The 21,400-nt window shown below is 38.4% G+C and overlaps 1 protein-coding gene across 1 annotated transcript in view; it reads right to left on the bottom strand.

Annotated features, from left to right (window-relative positions):
* Positions 1-2,175: 2,175 nt before the first annotated feature.
* LOC111873395 (ATP-dependent RNA helicase me31b) overlaps positions 2,176-21,400 on the bottom strand; it is a 35,064-nt gene continuing 15,839 nt past the window's right edge. Inside the window, exons 6-11 of the mRNA XM_023868065.2 lie at positions 18,906-19,000; positions 16,861-16,983; positions 15,991-16,119; positions 11,941-12,121; positions 10,615-10,826; positions 2,176-4,993 (exon numbers count right to left, since the gene is read on the bottom strand). Coding sequence (XP_023723833.1) covers positions 4,919-4,993; positions 10,615-10,826; positions 11,941-12,121; positions 15,991-16,119; positions 16,861-16,983; positions 18,906-19,000 — 815 coding nt within the window. The 3' untranslated portion in view covers positions 2,176-4,918. The remainder of the gene's footprint in view (positions 4,994-10,614; positions 10,827-11,940; positions 12,122-15,990; positions 16,120-16,860; positions 16,984-18,905; positions 19,001-21,400) is intronic.

Here is a 21,400-nt window from a genome sequence, read left to right as displayed (position 1 = left end):
ATGAAGAAGAGAAAAACCATGAAAGAATCAACATGATGATCTCGACATAGCAATGCTGATCTGGTTTAATCAACTAAGGGCACAGGGAACAACCACAGGAGCAGTTTGTGCTAAACAAGCGAATTTTTTTTTTCCGAAGCACTTGAACTACAAGGAAGTTTTGACGCTTCTTTCGGTTGGCTAACACGTTTCAAGTAGCGTCATGGAATTCGATAAATTAGTATTCAAGATGAGAAATTGTCAGGGGACTGGTCATCAACAGTTCAATTTTGCACCAATTTTCATAGTTTCGTGAAAATCTGCTGCCAGAACAAATCTATAATGCCGATGAAACAGTTCTTTATTGGAAATGCTTGCCAACCAGAAATTTGGCATTTCAATATGAAAGACAGGCTCCAGGTCATAAATCCAGTAAGGAGAGACTGACAGCCTTGTGCTGTTCTAATGCATCAGAACACACAAACTAACACCAGTAGTTATCAGCAAAGCGAAAAGACCACTCTTTTAAAGGAACAGTAGCTTCAAGTCTGCCTATCCATTATTTTAATCAGAAAGGAGCTTCGATGAATAGATATTTATAGAATGGTTTGATTTTAAATTTGTGACCATCTAAAATCCCAAGGCCTACCTGAGAAAGCTGTGTTCGTCACTGACAATGTGCCCTCACATCCTAACGAAAGTCTCCTGAGGTCAGATGATGTAAATATTTTCCTCTTAATGTTACTGCACTTATCCAACCAATGGATCAAGGAGTTATCTCAAGTATGAAGAGAATCTACAGATCAAATTTGCTACAAAAGTACATCGATGAAGGCAATGATCTGACGTGTTTATGGAAGTCTTTTTCAATGTTAGATGCCANATGAGGAAGAGGTGGACAGTGCTGCTAGTAAGATAATATCACATGGTGCTGCTCTTAATCATCTGGAATCTTTACTAGACTATCTTGAGAGTGAAGAGAACAGTCTATTAAGTGACAAGCTAATATTACGTAGGCTTCGTACGGATATCCATAAAAAGGAAAATGCCGCGGAAAAGTAAACGACAATAATAATTTTTTTTTAAGCGTTAAGTGTGAATATTTGTAAAAAGTGTTGGATGTTGCTGAAGACTGTGATTGAAATAACCAATTCATACTTCAGTGTAATGTAAAAAAGTATTAAATAGGCCATGAGATGACATAATAATGAGGTTGAATAAATTTAAATACAGCTAGGCCTATAGTATTATGAAGGTACAGTATTAAGGTACTACTTTTGATAAAATTTGTCTTAACCGGGTTTTCGATTAATCGTGATTTCCATCCCCACCATTATCCCGGATAATTGAGAGTTGAGTGTAACTTCACTCACAAAAGTGACTGTTACGCTATATTCGAACATTTTTAAACAGCCACAAATTTTCCTGATAATCTGTCATTTTTGGGGGGGGGGGCTGAAAGTACAGCATTACTGCTCAAATGGTTCATCTGGGGTTACGAACAGGTAATCTGACACATGAATCATTAAGCATTTTCCAAAGACATTACTGCTGCTTTCTTTGGGGACATGAAATAACCCTAAAAGTTTCACGCAAAAAAAAAAATTCTCTACTATATCCAGGGCTTTGTTTTTGGCAGTACACTTGTTTGTCGACTTATGACCGGCTGCACTTACGACCACAAAAAAATGAAAAATAAATGATGATTAAATGTAAAAGTTTTTAAAAATAAATTATACAGATGATAAAAAGATTAGAAAGGTTAAAAAATACTGTTAATAAATAAATAAATATGGCCGACATACAACCAGATCAACTTACGACCTGTCAGTCAGTTGTAAGTCAACGACAAAGTGTATACAACAGTATATCGTACCAGAAACTCCTTCACAAAACACACACAATGAAAAAGTATGTCAATAAAAACGGCAAATGGTGAAATCAGAACAAACTTCAGCAGTTAAGTCCTTCATATTTGTCAATTCTGAATAAATCACAGAAATACTTTTTTGTCAAAAATGAAAATTCCAGTGTCATAAATAGAATACTGCTTTAGTGTTGCGATCTTTGGTCAGCTAGACCATGCATGCACTTCAGCAATATTGCAATTCATCCCAATAAAGGCTAATACATTAATTACAAAGACTGCAACTGTTCAGGTAACATGGAAATCACAAAATAAAAACCAACACCTTATGCATGTGAAGAGCATGATTTATTTTTTTCTTGCCAAATGTTTCAAATTATTGCTTGCAGTTTGTTTAGAAACATCTCAAATCCAAATCTCTCATTACATGTGTCTGAAGTTTTCAAATAATTCCAATTCCCATATCAATAAGCCTGACAATTATTCAACAAATCTGAGAACTGAATTCACACAATGTAAAAATCTTTTAAAACAAAGCTGCAATACTGTAAATGACTCAAGATCAATGAAGTAAAAGACAAATATTCGCTATGAACTGAAACACATATAACTTGGAAAAATTGGGAACTTTGCATCTGTTGAAAAATTTGCACCATAATTAATTGAACTGACCATGGCACGGCCAAAAGTGTGCATAATGTGGTCAACAACTGACTGGCACTTCATGTTTTCCTCATTTTCATTAATTTCTGCATCTCAAGGGTATATTTCCCAATTTGAGAACAGTTATTAACTTATTAGTTACTGCTACATTAGTTGGTAGTAAGATAAGCAGGACTGTTTCATTATAAATCTCATGTTGCTACATGATTTGGTCACACTGCAACTCTCAAATCATTGAAAGAAGCCTAGATGAACGCAGCATTTTCATAATTATGTCAATCTAAATGCTTATTTAAAACATGTGAAACTGCCTCCATCAATAAAAGAAATTTATGGTGCCCTCACACATTTTTTCTGAATTTTTTTAAGCCAATTTTCAAGTTTTGATGCCAAAAATATACGGGTATCAATTTACTATACCAAAAAAAGTTTATATTTTATGGTTTTGTATATTTACTTTCTTTCAATGTGACCCCGTTCCCTCCCCCCACTCCCACCTCAGTGGCCCCTGTGTTAGTATGAAAAATTGTAAGTCATAAAATAAAGAATTCATAAAAGTGTTTAAAGAATATAGATCAATGACAATCAGTTCAGGAGGGCCACACCCTGAACCAATGTTTATGCCACTATGACTATAATTTTGGAAGAAGTTATTGAAGATAGTACTATGCAATTTGCAGAGTAAGCAATTCAATATCAATGGATGGCCAAATATAATTGTGCACTTCCTATAGAAATTCATCAAAACCTATGCTACAGCAAATGCCCTGAATAAAGAAAAAGAAGAAAGAGTAGTTTCTGCATGGAAGAAATGTTAGTACTTATGACAAAAGTTGAAGAGATGCATTTGCTTAGCATACTTCCTGATCAAAGAACAGGGAACGCAGCGTATCACAGCCAGTACTAGATTTATATCTTCTGGCTGGTCTCTGAAGGCTTACTTCACAAAAGGAAGCTGCTGCTTAACTGACCTTCACATTTTGGATCTCCTTCAAAGCAGGTACATCTTTTACCCACGCTGATAAACAGCACAACTGTAATACATCACATCACTCTTTTCAGGAGATACCGCCATCTTTGCTTTGGCAGTCTACTGAAGCGCAAACTCAATCCTAATCTTCTGGCTCAATTTCACAATAAAATTAGAACAAACAAAAAATAATACTTTCATACCTTGTGAAAAGTTATCTCCCTTACTCCATCACACAATATTTTTAATAACTTCATACTACTGTCATATTTCACTTGTTAACGCACTGTTTTGAAGCATTTCTTCCTCCATAATGAAATTAACTTATAAATATAATTGTGGCGGAAAAAAAAACTGTCCCTTACGCCACTTGTATTCTTCGACAATACCACACCGTAATCACTTCGATATCACTCCGAACTATTTACAAGTTCTGAACTTATACAAAGTTGTGGTGAACACCTTGCTCATTTCAGTTTTGAACTCAAGTACAAATCTATTTACACGACACAGTTTGTAAGAGATCCTCAATATCGATTACGTAATTATGATATACACAAAGTATTGCTTGCACTGCAACATTTGATCGCTTAACGTTATGCAATTATTTTATGATGGACTGAATATCCAGACATATGAAAGCTTCTCCATGGAAAGGGTCATATGAAAGCCCTTGATAAATGAATTCTATTACACATGTAATTCATAATGTGAATAAAAAATCTAAGCCTGAATAAAGCAAGTATGGTTTGTAAAGGGAAAGTGCTACTCCTAATATTCAGGGAGATCCAAAAGATGTTCAACTACATGGTGTTAATGACTGAATATCAGTTGAAGCAATTTCCACAAACTTAAAGATTCTTCTGTGCCTCAGAATAAAATTCATGTACCATGGAACTTTCACAACCCATCTTGGCATTTATAAAAATAAATTTACTAAACTAGTCACTCTTCACCTCCCCATCAATGGATCATATATTCAACAGATCAGTTATCTTAGATAACTTTAGAATCAGTATGAGCAAACTCTACCATTTATAAGAATGTTGTATGCATGGATTGAAATAATGATCCACTACTGGAGTTGTGCAAATAACAGTCTAGGAATTCCACCAAATCAAGCCACAGAGTGAAGATGGCAACGCTCACTATATAAACTGTATAAAAATCTAGACAACAAAAGTCTTCTATTTCTTCTCTGAAAATCTTCCACAAACACGGAAAAATTTCAACAAAAATTCTTGGCATTTTTAACAAAGAATCTTCAGTTTTCTTTCACTTTGTAATCCGTGGCTTGGGTGGTAAACTGTATGTACGGTTGTGTACATTTACACACGGTATATACACTGTCTTGAAAAAGAAATGGAGGAAAACTATCGTCACTTAAACGTTTCATAAATTAAGAGGATACATCTCCGACGTGATTATCACAGGAGTCTCTATTTGCTTACATTTCCTTCCTCAATTCCCTGAGTATCTTCAAGTTTCGCAACATATAGCGAAGGATCAATCACCTGCAACATCAAAGTTCAAAAGTAAAGGTTTCTGTTTTGCAATTCAAAATAACATAATACAGTATGAAACCTTGATGGCAGAGACAGGGAAAGAAAAGCATAAGCACGAGTTTCCTAGTGTGCACACGCATGCACAGAGAGACATATATTATTATTGTTATTACTGATTTGAGGAAAGTAGTGAGGGAGAATAAAAAAAGCATAAACTGACAATGTTTCATAGACAAATGCAAATACCCAATATCTTGCCTCCCCCCCTTCCCATACTTAGCTCTGGAACCTAAACTATACAGCACATATTATGATTACCCAAGAAATCATTTACTGCTATTTTTATTGAATTCTTCAAGCGTTACTTTACTGTCTGACATGTCTATTTTAATTATTTTTACAGTGAGATTAAAACAAAACAAAACCTAGCCTGAATTTCACACACAAGCACTTAGCTGTCGATGGTGACACGCCTCTGAACACACTATCCGGAAGCTAATTCAAAATTTAAGAGATGATCTGTCATTTGTACTTAAAACTAAAGTATATTTTGTATGCACTGGAAAGAACAACTAATGCTTCATTCAAACCTGCTGCTTTGAAATACAAAGATTCTCCTAACAATGGCCTATGAATATGAAACCCTCATGCAAGGCAAAAGTTTGATAACCACAACATTAAGAGTGTGCACTGGGGTTCAATTCCCAGCAAGGGCAAAAGAACTTTCTCTATTCCGCAGCGTCCACACTGGCTCTGGGGGTCCACTAAGCCTCCTGTCCAATGGTTACCAGGGGCTCTCTCATAGGAGTAAAGCAGCCAGGACAAAAAGTTTACCACCCACCCCCCCCACCTAGTGCCAAGGTCAAGATTGATAGTGCTAAACACAGACTCCCCAATATATTGTAATGAATTTGATCAATGCAGTTCCAGGCAGTGTCTCCATAAACATGTACCAACACATAATAGATAAAGCTGTTTTTTCTATGTGGTCTGTGACACGCAACAGTACAGAGCTGTGTTTTCTGTGCACAGTCTGTGCCAAGAAGATACAAGTTTCAGCGTAGATCAGTTCAGAGCATTTGAGAGGATGTCCCAGAAGAGTTCAGTCAAAAGAATGCAAATACAATGAATGACACAAAGCAGTTCAATTGGGCATTCAGTTCTGTATGGACGGTAAACAAAAGAATTAGTTGCAAGACTATGGCTTTGAAGAGTAGACTTCATATGTAATTTTTGGAGTGTGTAATTCAACGAGACTGTTATAGTTCCTGTGTTATAAATCTGTTGCCAGGAAAGAGATAGTGAAGACATTGTTGAGATCTGTTACCTAGCAATGACTACTGTAAGCAGACGTTGAAGACTTTATTTATGTGTTATAATTACATTAATTCAAAGAGTGCTATAATTATTTGTAGTTACGGCCTGTAAGTGGTCAATAACTCCGATTACTATTTCGAACACCATTGTTAGTCACTGATACACGTGACAATATCTTCATGGTATGGTGCTTAATTAAATATTATTTAATATTAATTAAAAAAAAATTCTGATGTAGAAGCTAGCTTCAAATATTTGGTATGGTAAGAGCTTTGAAATGTATATATTACTTTGCTTTCATGTTTTTATAGGCTGTAAAACATGTAAAAAAAAGTAAAGCTATCCCTGTACCAGGCCGTGAAGGCCCATAGGGTTGTGAGACGTTGAGGGTCCCACATTATCTAGACAATCGGCTCAAAGATGGCAGTAAGGTTGTCAGCCTTACGTGCCGGCTGTGCTTTACTCCACAGGAAAAGTAATTAATTAATTCCTGGTACTCATTTCTGTTAGAGGCTGAGTAAACCCCAGGGCCTACTGCAGCTGGAAGGATTAATTCAACTGAAAAAATCCGATGACCTCATTGGGACTTGAACCCGCGACCTTCTGGCTTCTAGCGTAGCCCCTCGACCACTACGCTACCGCGTGCCCCTCTGTAAAATACGTAGCCATGCAAAATTCACAATCAACATTCAGTTTGTTAGTGGTGATAATTATATGCAGAGATGAATCATAAACACACGCATGAATGTCAAGGAATATGAACATGGCCGAAAAGTGGAAGTTATGTTGGACTTTCAAGATGAGAAAACATTGGAAAGGTATGAACAGAAGTCAGTAAGCTGGACATTTCATTTCTAACAACTTCCATCCTCCGTTTATATCTAGTGTTAAGAGTGGTTTCGGAATTGACGAATCATGCAAAATTCAAATTTTGAGATCCCAGTTCACCTACAAATTTTTTGTGAAATATACCTTGAGTACTAAAAAAAGTAATGTGCACTGTGATCAGCTGACACACCTCATGGCAGATGTATACATAAAATTTTACCTTGGTAACCACATTATATACATACGTGGTTTGTGCATGTCTCCAGCAGATATTAAACATAAAACCAAAAATCATAAAATGCTGAGTCTTCTAAGATATCATTTAAACAGATAAATTATCACGTATATAGAAACTAGACAGAAAGATAACTAAATTATACTAACTGCTCACTTATAATTCATGGTAACCTCTCTGTATAACGAAGCACAAGAAGGATAAAGAATTTCATGAACTTTCGTTTACACATTTTAACTTCAAATGTTCCATGTTCCTCTAATGTCTATTCCTCCTTCATATAAGGAAAAAAAAATACTTTCAAACACTTCAAGCTCTTAGTGTGATATTTCTAACAGGAAGTAAATTCCAACATTTATGCCATATCATGTTGCTAGCATAGCAAGTGGGAAAGTGAGACAAACAAGGTCAGAACCAACAACCACAGGTCTGCCCGAAGATCCAGAGAAGTTATGAATCAAATGAGAAGTGGTAATTCCTTACATAGGTGTGTTGCAGTAAACACTGGGAAGCTGAGAATGGTGAAGACAAGAAAATGTAAGAAGAACCTGGATTAATGCATAACAATGTTTTCAAATATTTAGTACCTTTCATATGTTTGCACGTAGTATAGTAATAGTAGAATCTTGAAGATGATGGTTTGTAGTAGCTTTAAATCACAATTCACTTGGCATGTTGACTTTTGTGGGCTGCACCGAAAAGAAACCTGAACTGTTCCGCAGTCACATAGGGACAGGAAGGCTAAAAGGGCCAAGAGATCCTTGCAAACACAACCTTTATCCTGTAAAATCTTGTACCTGGCATAAATGGAGACTCAGATGGGTGACGGGATGCTGAAGTTGCAACCGCACCATCGAAATCCTTCCCCCCCTTCCTTTTTCAGTAGCTAATAGAGTTTATTAATGAGAAGTTACGAAGAAACAAAGGTTTAATTAAGACATATTGTAAGTACAATGAATAGGCAATGTGCAGATAGACCAAACTTGCATGTACAAGGACATCTGCTAGTCCTTACAACCAAGAATCTGGTGTTATTTTTCCAAAGGGCAGAAAGTGATACTTCAAGAAACCTCACTGAGATTCTTTATAAATATATGACAAAACACTTCGAGAATTTGAGAGGTGACAATATCTACCAGCTGTAAGTCAAGTGGGAGTGCCAGGAGATCGTTAGCAACCCCTCATAAGTTGCATCGCTGTCAATTTTGCCGTTTTGTCTTTTAGGGCAAAATTCTCTTAAAAATAGCCTGTCATTAGCCAAAACAAAAATTAAGTCAACTCCCCTTATTCAAATCGGCCTATCAAGGAAATTAGGACGATAGGAGAATGGGCAGATACAAATCAGTTAGGACCTCTGGCTCGGCAGAGAGGTCAGCCTAAGAGTATAGTAATCTATTAATTTTTTAACTTGGTGGAGGCAAACCCCACATCACTCGCGCAATAAGATAATTCTTAGTAGTCCACAATTTTTGCTCTCATAACAACTCATAGCAAGATTTAGCTTAATCAACAAGAGTGCGGCACCAATGAATTTGGCGAGCTGATCAAGTGCATTTTAGTCAAAGTGTAACCCCTGCGGCTAGCCAGCCAAAACTAAATCAGGTTGTAAGAATTTATGCAGCCAAGTGTCGTTAGGAAGTAGGCTATACTTCGCAGCTCAAACCATACTCGCTAAGTGCGTAGTCAGTCACGTCACCAACAGCTATTTCACAGGGGTGCGTAAGTCCTGTGTATGAAGTCTAATAGCTGTGATGAAAGTTGTACCATGTTAATCGCAGGAACAGCAATAGTGTTGTGGTGTAAAGTGCACTGTATTGATCAGAGCTGTTTCACCCTCATTTGTCCGAGCCTGACCTGTATTTGACCTGAAGAGAGACTAATCTCCAACTAGCTACTCAAACACACTGTCAGCTTCCACATGTTCACCTCTTCACCACCTACTATCAAATCATAAACAGCCTCTAGCTGTTTGCTGGTGCCCATATTATCAGATCCAATCCTAAAATCCAACGACTAATCATCCCAACTGAAGGAAGAAGCTGTGGAGCCGGGTCAAGCCAAAACCAGTTATGAGCCAGCAACTTCAGCAGCAGCAGCAGCAGCAACAACAACAACAACAGGTAGGGCAGAGTCAAAGTGGTCATCAGAGCAGAGGGGCCGATCGCTATCAACTACCACTCCCTGCATGACCATTTGGACGGAGCCGCAGGCAAAAAAAAGGGGGGGGGGTGGTTACAGAGTGAGCGCAAAATATATGCAGCACAGTTGTCATGGTGTCTGTCCTAAGTACAGTACACATCCAACTCTTCTGCTGTGGAGCAACCACTTTCCCAGACTATTGGAATCCAGTGGGGGCATACAACAATAATCCAGGTGGTTTAAAACAAACTGTTAAGAGAATTTTTGTCTACTGATGCAGGTCTGGAATCCTCTAGCTTTCTAAACAGTCTTCAAAGTGTAAGGTTCTTTCTGTTTTCTTTTTATACTTGCATGACACATATCTGCACCACTTCTGTTAAAGTAAATATTTGTAATTAACAAGAGACTGTTATTTTCCATTTGAGTTTTATATAACCTCCATTCAAGATTTTTTTTTCCAATTTAAGTTACAAAAAGTACCCAAGACAAAATTTCAAAGGGGATTTCAACCCCAATGGACATCAATGGCATGGTAATGAGCACTGACCTTACACAATTTTGAAGGTTTTTACTGTTACTGAGGTGGATTTTTTCAATTTATCCAATCCTTCAAGATGCACTATGGCCCTGGGATTGACTCAGCCTCTAACAGAAATGAGTACCAGGAATATTCTTGGGAGTAAAGGGCGGCTGAAGCGTAAGGCTGACCACCTTACCACCTCCATGAGCCAACTGTCTAGAAAATGTGGGAACCTCAACATCTCACAACCCTATGGGCCTCCACAGCTTGTTACAGGGATAGCTTTACTTTCTTTTTTTACCTTACTGTTACTGACATCACAATTTTACAACACACAAACTCGACACAGTCACTCCCAGCAACTCTGCTACTGCACCTACCCACAACCCAGTCACTTTTAACAGCACACTGGCATTTACAGCAGTTCATGTGAAGACATGAACAAAAAATGACCTACTTGTGTCCAAAGAATTGAAAAGATAGCCTTGTGCACCACCTAATGACAGACTGGAATATAAAATGTAAGCTTCGAACAGAACTGAAGCACAGAAATTCATGAAGTGAGAGAAGAAATAAACCTGATTTCCTTACTTTTGGAATAGGCTTGATCTCTGTGCCAAGTTCTTGTTCGATGCGATGCAGGGCAAAGCGGTCCTCATATGTAATCAAATTGATTGCAATCCCAAGATGACCAAATCTTCCAGAGCGACCAATACGATGAAGGTACGTCTCCGCCATTTTGGGAAAGTCAAAGTTGATTACTACATTTACTGCTTGGACATCTATACCCCGTGTAAACAAATCTGGAAAAGAATTCTTAGGTTAATACAGTACAGGAGACCAAAAATACCAGGACTGGAAAGTATGACTATTAGTTCAGAGTCTACGTTTTAGTCACAACTAAGTCTAATGTGGCAGAGTGAATGATCAGAGAACTAACATATAATCCTCACAATGAACTTTTCCAGACAGCCCTATTCCTTGGTCACATGAGCATGCTTTAAGACTCAAGGAATTAATGTGATCTTTTAGGAAGAAGTATGCTTTTTTTTAAAATCACAGAAAATGCACGAATAACATCAACACTACATTCCAGCTACATGTACAACATTTACTCCTTGTTCATGAGAAAACACTACCCTGAACATCAATTACAAGTAACAAGTTCAGCAGAACATTTGGCTAGGGAGTACCAAAGTCTCTTATCACAACACAGAACAATGTCTCCTATCCAAATGCCATTCATTTACAGATGCTCCCATGAAGTTGCCAAACAAGCACAGTATGACAACAGATTTTAGGTTTTCACAGCGATGACAATGAAGAATATGACTGCCTGGGTTGTGACGCCATACAGTTCAGACAAAGTCTGATGCTTCACGACTTCATTTTCAGGCTCACAGAGAAGGGCATGCTTTAAGCCAACTCTAAAGCAGTGAATATAGGAGTGAATGGGTAAACAAAGATTCAAACAGCAGTTAACATTACCACCACAACATAACCAAGTGCTGTGGTGGCTTTCCTAATGCTGGATTACTTATAATCTTTTCATATTCCCTACTCAAGGAATCACATATCTTTAAATTCATTCTCATTCTTAAAACTAACGTCCAAATAATTTTATTCATGAGATTCCAAAATATTGCATTTCACAGAAGCTGTCTCATGGGACATCACAATGTAAGCAACAAGTTGACAAAAAGACTAGAAAGAAATGCTTAGCTCTAGCATACACTCTGACCAAAGTATGAAGCAGCGTAATTCAAACCATTCTGGAAAGGATGGCACAAGCTTATGGAAAAGTCTAGCATAAATACAACCCACAGAATAGACTTAAAATGTGTATAAAATTACTACATACAACCATTCAACATGGCACTTACTACACTCCATCACAGATATTTCACTGTATCCTACCTGAACACACTAGATTCCTGCACAATCCAGCACGGAAGTCATGAAACACCCTGTTACGATGAGCTTGTGCCATTTTGGCATGGATGTAATAACAGCAATATCCCAACTCTGTAATTTTCTTCGCAAGGAGTTCTACTCTCTGCGTTGAATTACAGAAGATTATACTTTGGTTGATTTGTAACTGTAAAAGATCAAATATTTTATATATACTCTTAGTTCGCAATGCTGATGAAGATGCAGTACAAATTTCACTGAACAAGACTGCTCTACAGCAAACACTTCTTAAAGCATAAAAACTGTTGTCACTAATTCAATTACCAAATGAATTTGATCACATATAGTGAAACAATTTGGAGCATAGCTCTGTATGGGGTTGAAACATGGACACTTAGGGCAGTAGATCAGAAACACCTGGAAAGTTTCGAAATGTGGTGTTGGAGAAGGATGGAGATAAGTTGGACCAATTATGTGAGAAATGAAGTGTTAATCAGAGTCAGTGAGCAGAGGAATATCCTACACGAAATAAGAAAACGGAAGGCTAATTGGATTGGTCTTGTTTTACGCAGAAACTGCCTTCTAAAATATGCTATTGAAGGAAAGATAGATGGGCGGAGAGAAGTGACAAGAAGACGAGGAAGAAGACGTAAGAAGATGCTGGATGGCCTTGGGGACAGAAGAGGATACTGTCATTTGAAGGAGAAAGCTCTAGATCGCATTAAGTGGAGGAATTGTTTTGGAAGAGACTGTGGACCTGTTGTCTGACAGATTACTGATTATAGTGAAACACCAATTTAAGGGAGCCACATTTTACATTTTCCCCATATTTATGGTATATTTATTGTAGTCCAAAACAAAGCTCCACATGCCTGATGTACCATTTTCCTTGATTTAAGAGTTTACCCACACTTTATGCACGAAACTTTGATTCCTATGCATGTTTGAAATCTCATTCTAGAATTAAAGGGATTGCTTTTGGGGGGTGTTCCAACTCTAACATGGGGAACCCTGTGAAGTTCAAAGGTCATCATCTGGACAGCACAGAATGCAGCATGGCTGTGGCTGTCTATGCCCATTCTTTGTTCATTTTCTGCATCAGGTGGAAGCGGTTACTGTTTGACCTCTTTGCATTGTTTTCATGTGTCATTTTTTGAAAGTGATTCTGAAGCAATGAAATGACCATGGTGTTGAAAAGAAAGAAGTGAAAATTATTCAGGAGGTCGAAAACAATCAAAATCTTTCATGAAATGAAACGACAAGTGTCATGTGCTGCCTCTGTCATCACTAAGTAACATATTTATGTGGAAAGCTGGTGTGAGGGACAAAAGACACTCCTACATTTGAGACAATGCGACACTATATGACTTCCTCTGACTGAAGATGCGAGCATGCAGCAACTGACAACCAGAATGGGAGTTGTCATTCTGCTGGACATGTCAAACAAAACAAACAACTCTTCTCGATTATAATGTTGTATTTTAGCGTCCTGTTGCACTGACTTTCATCCATGATATGTATACAGTTGCCGTCTTGTAGTGCACTCAATTTCACCTGTTACTTCATGACATGTTTTGGCGACATAGTGCCATCATTCACTGCATTGCAACACTCGCAGCTAAGAAGGGAACACACATCACAAGACATGGTTTACGCAGAATATAAGAAAAACGACCCCCATAGTGGAAGAACCACACACAAGTTTTAATTATGACACATACGTACTTTTTAAATACCTTTTAAATAATTTTATAAAGGCAAGCAATGAAATAGATTAGCGTAATTAGGGCACCTGATGATGGCACTATGTTGCCGAAACATGTCGTGAAGTTAACAGGTGAAACTGAGTGCACTACAAGATGGCAACTGTATACATATCTTCTCGATTACTTCAAGTAATCTATTTAGGTATGCATGCTTGCATTATTTTTTATTCCACAAGATAACTTATAGCATAGCTGGAATTTATGTCTTATTCACAAGTATGATTTAATGTCATGTCTTTCATGTTTTAAACAAAAATTTCTTCTTTCTACATTTTGTTGCTAACCTTACTGTATTTCGTGATTCTAATTATATTTTACAATCAGTACTTTTTTGTGCATGATTTTGTAGTCTTACTGAAATTTATACCCTATAATACAGTGCTTCTTTAACACTGTAAAAATGAAGTTTTGTGTTTGTAAATATTTATATGGTATTTTCATTTTATTAAATAAACAAGATCCTGAGCCTTACTACTGATTAAACTAAGTTTAACAATCATTTGTTTTTTTTTTTTCCAAACCCTCATTTAAGCTACAAGAAATGTCCCCATAAAGAACCTTAAACCAGGGCTTCACTGCATAATAAGAAAGTGAACAAAACTCTGAATGTTTATTTTGCTTTTTTGGCTTGTCAATATTTAAAACTGTAATTTGTATAAGGGGCAATCAAATGAAAACAGGTCACCACGCATAACTCACACGGAGCACCAGTTGGTTAACACTGGAATTTGCTTACGGTACAAACATCTGATGGGGACTCGGGAAAGCACAGTGACAATGTGCCCTTGCACACTAGTCGCTTGATTATTGTGTTGGAAGTAAGGTTAGTGCTACGTGTGGTCGTCCAACATCAGTAACGGATGCAGGTAAAGAAGAAGAGCAAAGTGCAGTGCACTTTTTAACTGCTGAAGGAGGAGGAGGAGGATGAGAAATTTGTTGTTGCAGGTCTGTTGTTTACGGCGAACACAGCATGTCACACTCACGTGTGCTGGTGTGGCATAAGAAACTCTGAGAGGGACATCTGTCACTGCAATATGATGCTTGCCCACACCAGGCTCATCGTGGAATCAGTCTTTTGATGGGAATAAGTCACGGTTCCGTACATGCCATTGTGACAAAACACCTACTGTACTGCAAAATCTGTGCGCAGTGGGTTCCACTTCAACTCACGGAGGAACAAAAGACTCAGAGAATGGCTGCATCACTGGGTCGCTTGCAACGATACCATGAGGATGAGTATGCTTTTCTGTCCTGTATTGCCACTGGGGACGAAACTTGGTGCCACCATTTTGAACCCGAGAGAAAACAGCAGAGCCAACAGTGGAAACATGTGAATTCTCCCCCAACGAAGAAATCAAAGCTGTACACACAAGTTCCGGTAAAGTGGTGATGACCTTCTTTGACTGCAAGGGCCCTCTGCTTGTCAAATTTCTCGAGCATGGGGCCACAATCAATGCACAGCACTATGAAGACACTTTGCAGACTCAGACATGCCATAGTCAAAATGCCTTGGAATGCTATCAAACAGCATTATCCTTCAAGATAATGCGTGCCCCCACACTGCCAACTCTGTGAAGAATACGCTACAGAGATTTGGTTGGGAAGTGTTTCAACATCCCCTACAGACCAGCTCTCTCCCCATGTGATTTTCACATTTTTGAAGACATGAAGAGACATTCGTGAACATTGGTTTGCATTCGACAATGACATGTGTGGCTGGTTAAAGAAGTGGTTCCGTAGACAGCCCACAAGCTTCTTCAAGGATGGGATTGACCGCCTTATCTCCCAGTGGGATAAATGTATTAACAGTTTTGGAGATTACTTTTGAGGTAAGAAATGTTCTTTAATATGTTTTGGCTTCTGACCTGTTTTCATTTGACTGCCACTCATACAATGACAATATATCAATTCTTTCAATAGCATCAACAACTGTATCTGTCATGTCTTGAATCCTAGACCCCAACTGCAATGAAAGCAGGAGTACAAAATACTCAAATTTCCAAGTCACAAAATTTTTATAAAAATTGGAACTAATATTATATTGAAGTACATTCATGTGAAATGTTGTCAAATGTACTTTCCTTGATAACTGATGTGTTGTACTATATCATGCACTGTTTGCCTTGTGCCAGATTTTTAAGGTGTCAGCATGGTGATGATTTATTTAATCAGCATAAAGAAAATAACCACCATAATTCTCATGAGTTTATACTAATAAGATTTTACCATATTCCACTGCGTGTTATGCCAGAAAGCCAGCAAACCTTTAGGTTACATAATTCCAAATTACCTTAGAGAAGAGGGTGTTCAAACAGTGCACTTTCTGCCGCTCTTGCACAAAGGCATAATACTGTGTCACCCCTTTCAGTGTCAACTCTTCCATCAAGTTGATTTCATATGGTTCCCGCAAATGTTTCTCCTGTTCAAAAAATTAAAAATTTCAAGGACATCCAAAAGCTACACAAATGCAACTTACATTGAAGTATCCAGCTAACATCTCTTTGGCTGACAGTGGACATCAATACTAGTCAAAAAGTGCCAGGAGGAAAAAATTACAGCGAGGCTACAATATGGCTGAAAATTAAACTGCACTATTATAATCTCATATATCACAGCAAGTTTTTTTTGTGTATGAAATGTTACTTGTACCATACCTGAACATGTGTAAAGTCAGATAAAAAAAACTACAGAGGTCAAGCTGACAGTGACAAATTTTCACCAGATTCAGTGCATTTGTGATGCAGAACAGCTGTTCCTATTTCCAAAAAAGAAACAGCATGTAAAAGAATAACAATATTCAGTATGAATGAATGCGATGACATAGGGGCAACTTTGCTTACATATCTGTGTTAGGCCTGATGTGTAATTTATATAGATGCAATGAATTTCCAAAACATGTGGTGGGGGGGAAGTGGGTTCAAAGACTTACTTCAAATAACTTCTGGGGTTAAATGCAGCTCAGATACTGAGTATTTCTGCATCTTTGGATTATCAGTCCTTTCTAATTACCCATTCAACTTCTCCCCTTTATTACCATGGATAAACAAGGGTTCACTCTAACACCTAACTACTATATTCTACAAAGAAGAAGCTTTAGAACAAGGCATAAGAGGGAATAAGAATAAGGTTGGTGGGTTTAAGGCAATGTATCAATACTAACCATGAACTGCTTTACTGTGAGTGGAAATGTCGCTGAAAACAGTAGTATCTGTCTTTCTTTGGGTAACCGGGAGATGACATGGTCCAACATGCCCTTGAAGTCTTGTGATAGCAGTTTATCGGCCTGTGATCAAACATAAAACGAATTAAATATCTGAGTTATTCATCAGTGTTCTTCGAAAAAGGATAAGTAAAAGTAAAGGTATCCCCATAAAAGGCCGCAGAGGTCAATAGGGTTGTGAGATGTTGAGGTTCCCACATCTTTTAGACAATCGGCTCATAGAAGGAAGTAAGGTTGTCAGCTCTATGCACCGGCCACCCTTTAGCTCCAAGAATATTCCTGGTACTCATTTCTGTTACAGGCTGAGTCGACCCAAGGGCCATAGTTCAGCTGGAAGGTAAATTGAAAATAATCAAACGACCTAATTGGGATTTGATCACGTGATCTTCCGGCTTTTAGTATAGTGTCTCAACCAACTATGCTACCACATGCCCCTACTGGAAAAAAAGGATGGGCACTCATAAATAACAAAGATGAAACATTAATTTCCATTTCTAGGTATTTCTTATGACAAACATGTAAAAATAAGTAAAGCTATCACTGCAACAGGCCATGAAGGCCCATAGGGTTGTGAGACGTTTGGGTTCCACATTATCTAGACAATCGGCTCAAAGATGGCAGTAAGGTTGTCAGCCTTACGAGCCGGCCGCACTATACTCCCCAGAAAAATTATTTAATTAATTCCTGATACTCATTTCTGTTAGAGGCTGAGTCAACCCCAGGGCCATAGTTTGGCTGGAAGGATTAGGTCAACTGAAAAAATCCAATCATCTAATCGGGATTTGATCCCGCGACCTTCCGGCTTGTAGCATAGTGCCACAACCAACTACACTACCGCGTGCCCCATGACAAACATGTACAATCCCTGAAACAGAGACCCATGTTTGACATCTATGTTAATATACAAAATTATTTTTTCCTGAACAAGGAAGACAAACCATTCTTGTAAGATATGAAGTGTCCATGACACACTAAAATCTTCCCGTTCAATTAGTCATGTATATATAGTTAAAAGCACGTTTCAGGCCATCCCAAATGATAAGAGACAGGCAAGACCCCAAAATGCTGGTTTCTAACACAACACTGATGTGGCCTCGGAAACTTCTTACTGAAAAAACATTCATACTGTAAACATGTAAACACAATTCTAGTTTTGCAAACCAAAAGACAATATGTTTCAACGTAAAATCGGAATCATACCTTCAGAAAGCCACGGAAATGCTGCCATGCACAGGCTAATTAACCTATTCACTTCTGTAAGCACATACGTATATATGGAGTGTTGTGAAACTGGCCTGTGTCACCAAAGGGGCAGAAATGTGTGAAAGGTACTTTCATTCACCCATCTTTCAGTGTTTCATCAAGTTGCAACTGTTATTTTTGCTCTATCACAGCTTTCATTTATTTATATTATACACACATACACACATATAGGAGCTGTGAAATTGCAGTCAATACTGGGACTGGCTGATGGGCTGATGACAGGGGTTGGATTTCAAGTCCCAGTAGGGTCAAGAATTTTCTCTTCTCCACATCATTCAGACCACTTCTGGGGCCCAACCAGCCTCCAATCCAATGGGTACCAGGGCTCTTTCCCCGGGGGTAAAGCAGCTGGAGCGTGAAGCCAACCACTCACATCCAAGTAGTGCCAAAGTCAAGAAAACGTGGATCTATACGTCCATTCCAATACATGTCTTCACGGCATAGTGCTTAAATAGTTAAGCACAGGGACAACTTTACCTTTACCCTTGCCTTACCCTTTTCACACGTGTGCGCGCACACATATACATGTTGAAATCTGGTTAAGAATATTTTAACAAGTATCAATATTTACTGCAGTTAAAAGAATTTTGCTTTGTTGTGCTAAAAATTTGCTCTCCACAGTCAATGCCTGGGAAAATGTTTCATGATGCAAACAAGTTAATGTATTACAATATCCAAACAGCAGAATAAAAGGTATTTACAAAATAAGTTTGTGTTTTTACCTCATCCAGGACTAGTATTCTGCAACTGTCCATAATTGCAACATTTTTGTCCATTAGGTCTAAAATTCGACCGGGTGTAGCAATAATTACTTGAACTGGAACAAAGAAATTAAACGGAATTACTATATAATACCAGTGTGAATCCATCATGGTTACACAAGGTGTGTGGTTGTATGCTGATGAATCATCAAAGAAAGAAAAATTCTATCCTGATGGCAAGTCAAAATCCAGTACAGTTACATCTTTCAGTCACATAGCATTTGGCGAAATTCTGATTTCTCCCATTTCATTCACATACATTTTAATCAAATTCTGGCTAACATGCACAAGACTCCTCACAATGCTCTCTCCTCCTACCACTCCATTAATTCCTTAATGACACTTTCATTCCCTTAATCTGTACACAGCAAAGAAACATGTATAAATTATAAACTATACGCTCTTGTTCCCACCTTCTAACAGGAATTTCAGAGAAGCCATAAAACTTTCAGCTGCACTGATATTTGTCTGCCCAATGTAGACCCGACGGCATTCCCAGGGGCTACTGTATACTCCCGGTGTCTTCAGTTCCAGGTCATCTTTGACTGAAGGAAACTAGATATTTTTCTGGGAGAAGGCCCACAGACTTGATGTTGTGCCACTGTGTGCTGTTCTGTCATCTCTCCCATCCCCCATAGCATAACTGCAATTCACCCCCTTGACAAGTCAGTTCCTTGCCCAACACACCCTTATACCTTTTCCCAGTCTCTCTCTTAGACCAGCAAAACTGCCCTTTTTCAGGGCCATCCTGAACTTCTGTCCTTTTCTCCTATTATTCAATCAGTGGTGTCACAGCCAAGCAGTTTTAATCTGTCCCACGGGAAAGCCAATGGGAACTGAGGTCCAGTCTTTTGTTTCCTTCCTGCTTTCTATGTGAGCCAAAATTCCAGCTAGCCGATTCCTCTGCTTGCCACCTACTTTCATGCTGGTATCTTGCTCGACTTAAATTTTTGACCCTGAAGATGAAGACAATATGTTCCTCCAAAATGTAGGTTGACTTCCAACGGACTACATGGTGTTGTGTCCCAGAAGACAGCACTCTTCACAACCACCACTGTGAGAACCTCAAATCCTATAATGTCTCTTGTCTGAAGACATGACCATGGCTCTCCTGTCATGTCAGAATTACTAACACTGGATCAAACATTTTGGATAATGATGAATGATATCTTCTAGGACATGAAAGCGCAGTCTTGTAGATGTCTAGTAACATTTCAGAGGAACATGCTGCCTCCACCTTCAACACAATGTGGTATAGATATAGGGATTAGGAAGGATGGAGCCAAAACCATGACATAACTGTACAATTTCATTCTTAACTAATGGTTCGTGTTTACTTTCAAAAAGTCTGTTCATTAACTGTGACTCTCAGGCTACAAGCATTCTAGCTACATCTTCGCACATTTCCTACAAGAAAATTAATTTCTGTATATCTAGGATCCCTTTCATTTTTAAATTAATATAGAAATGTGAACATTATGTATAATCCTCATAATCTAGGGTTCTTACTATGGGTTATACTTATGCCATACTTACAAGACTCCTGTTATGAAACAGCAGCAGAAGCAATAATAAGAACCCCCAGAAAGAATTGTCCTTCACACACAACACTTTTTCTCTACTGTGGCCCCACCCATGGTCTGTCTCATGTAGTCTGAGATGAAGTTAACAATGTTCTAATGGAGGATAGATCAGATATAATAGAAGCTTATGCCCCTTATAAAAATTGCAATACTGCTTCTCATCTTAATGAATACTCATGGAAAACTATCAAATAACAAACAGTAATTAAATACTTCTTTTGGCTTATTTTGGACTTCACCCATCGTCCGGTATATAAAAAAGACAAAAAACCACAACGTTTCGGAGACTGGATCTGTCTCCGTCTTCAGGTGTATAGGGAATCCAATCACCCTCCGCATGTCAAAAGAGGAACTCTTCATAGCCTTCATGATAGAGCTACCACTATATGCCAAGACCGGCAAGACCGGGTGTTGGAGGTTAACAATTTGAAACGCGACCTTCAACTGAGTGGTTACTCTCAAGGCTTTATTGACTCGGTTATCAGGTCCAAGGGCGGTAGTCGTCAAAAGAAAAAAGAGGAAAAGCCTCTTGGCACGGTGTACATCCCGTATGTCAAGGGAATCTCTGAGAAGTTCAAGCGCATAGGGAACCAGTACAATATTAGAACCGTCTTCAAAACTAAACACACTTTACGATCTTCGCTCGTGAGAACGAAACCAAAAAGGGATCCTCAACAGACGGCACAGTGCGTCTACAGCATTCCCTGTCAATGTGGCAGAAGCTACATTGGTGAAACAGGAAGACCACTGGCTGTTCGAATCCGTGAACACAAGCACAATCTTAAGCAGGGTCTTCTAGAGAAATCCAGGTTGGCTCAGCATGCATATGAAGAAGGTCACAGGGTCAGCTGGGATGAAGCTAGGATCTTGGAG

This window comes from Cryptotermes secundus, unplaced genomic scaffold (assembly GCF_002891405.2).
Source record: "Cryptotermes secundus unplaced genomic scaffold, Csec_1.0 scaffold22, whole genome shotgun sequence".
Classification (NCBI taxonomy): Eukaryota; Metazoa; Arthropoda; class Insecta; order Blattodea; family Kalotermitidae; genus Cryptotermes; species Cryptotermes secundus.
This window is presented reverse-complemented; position numbering and strand designations above follow the sequence as displayed.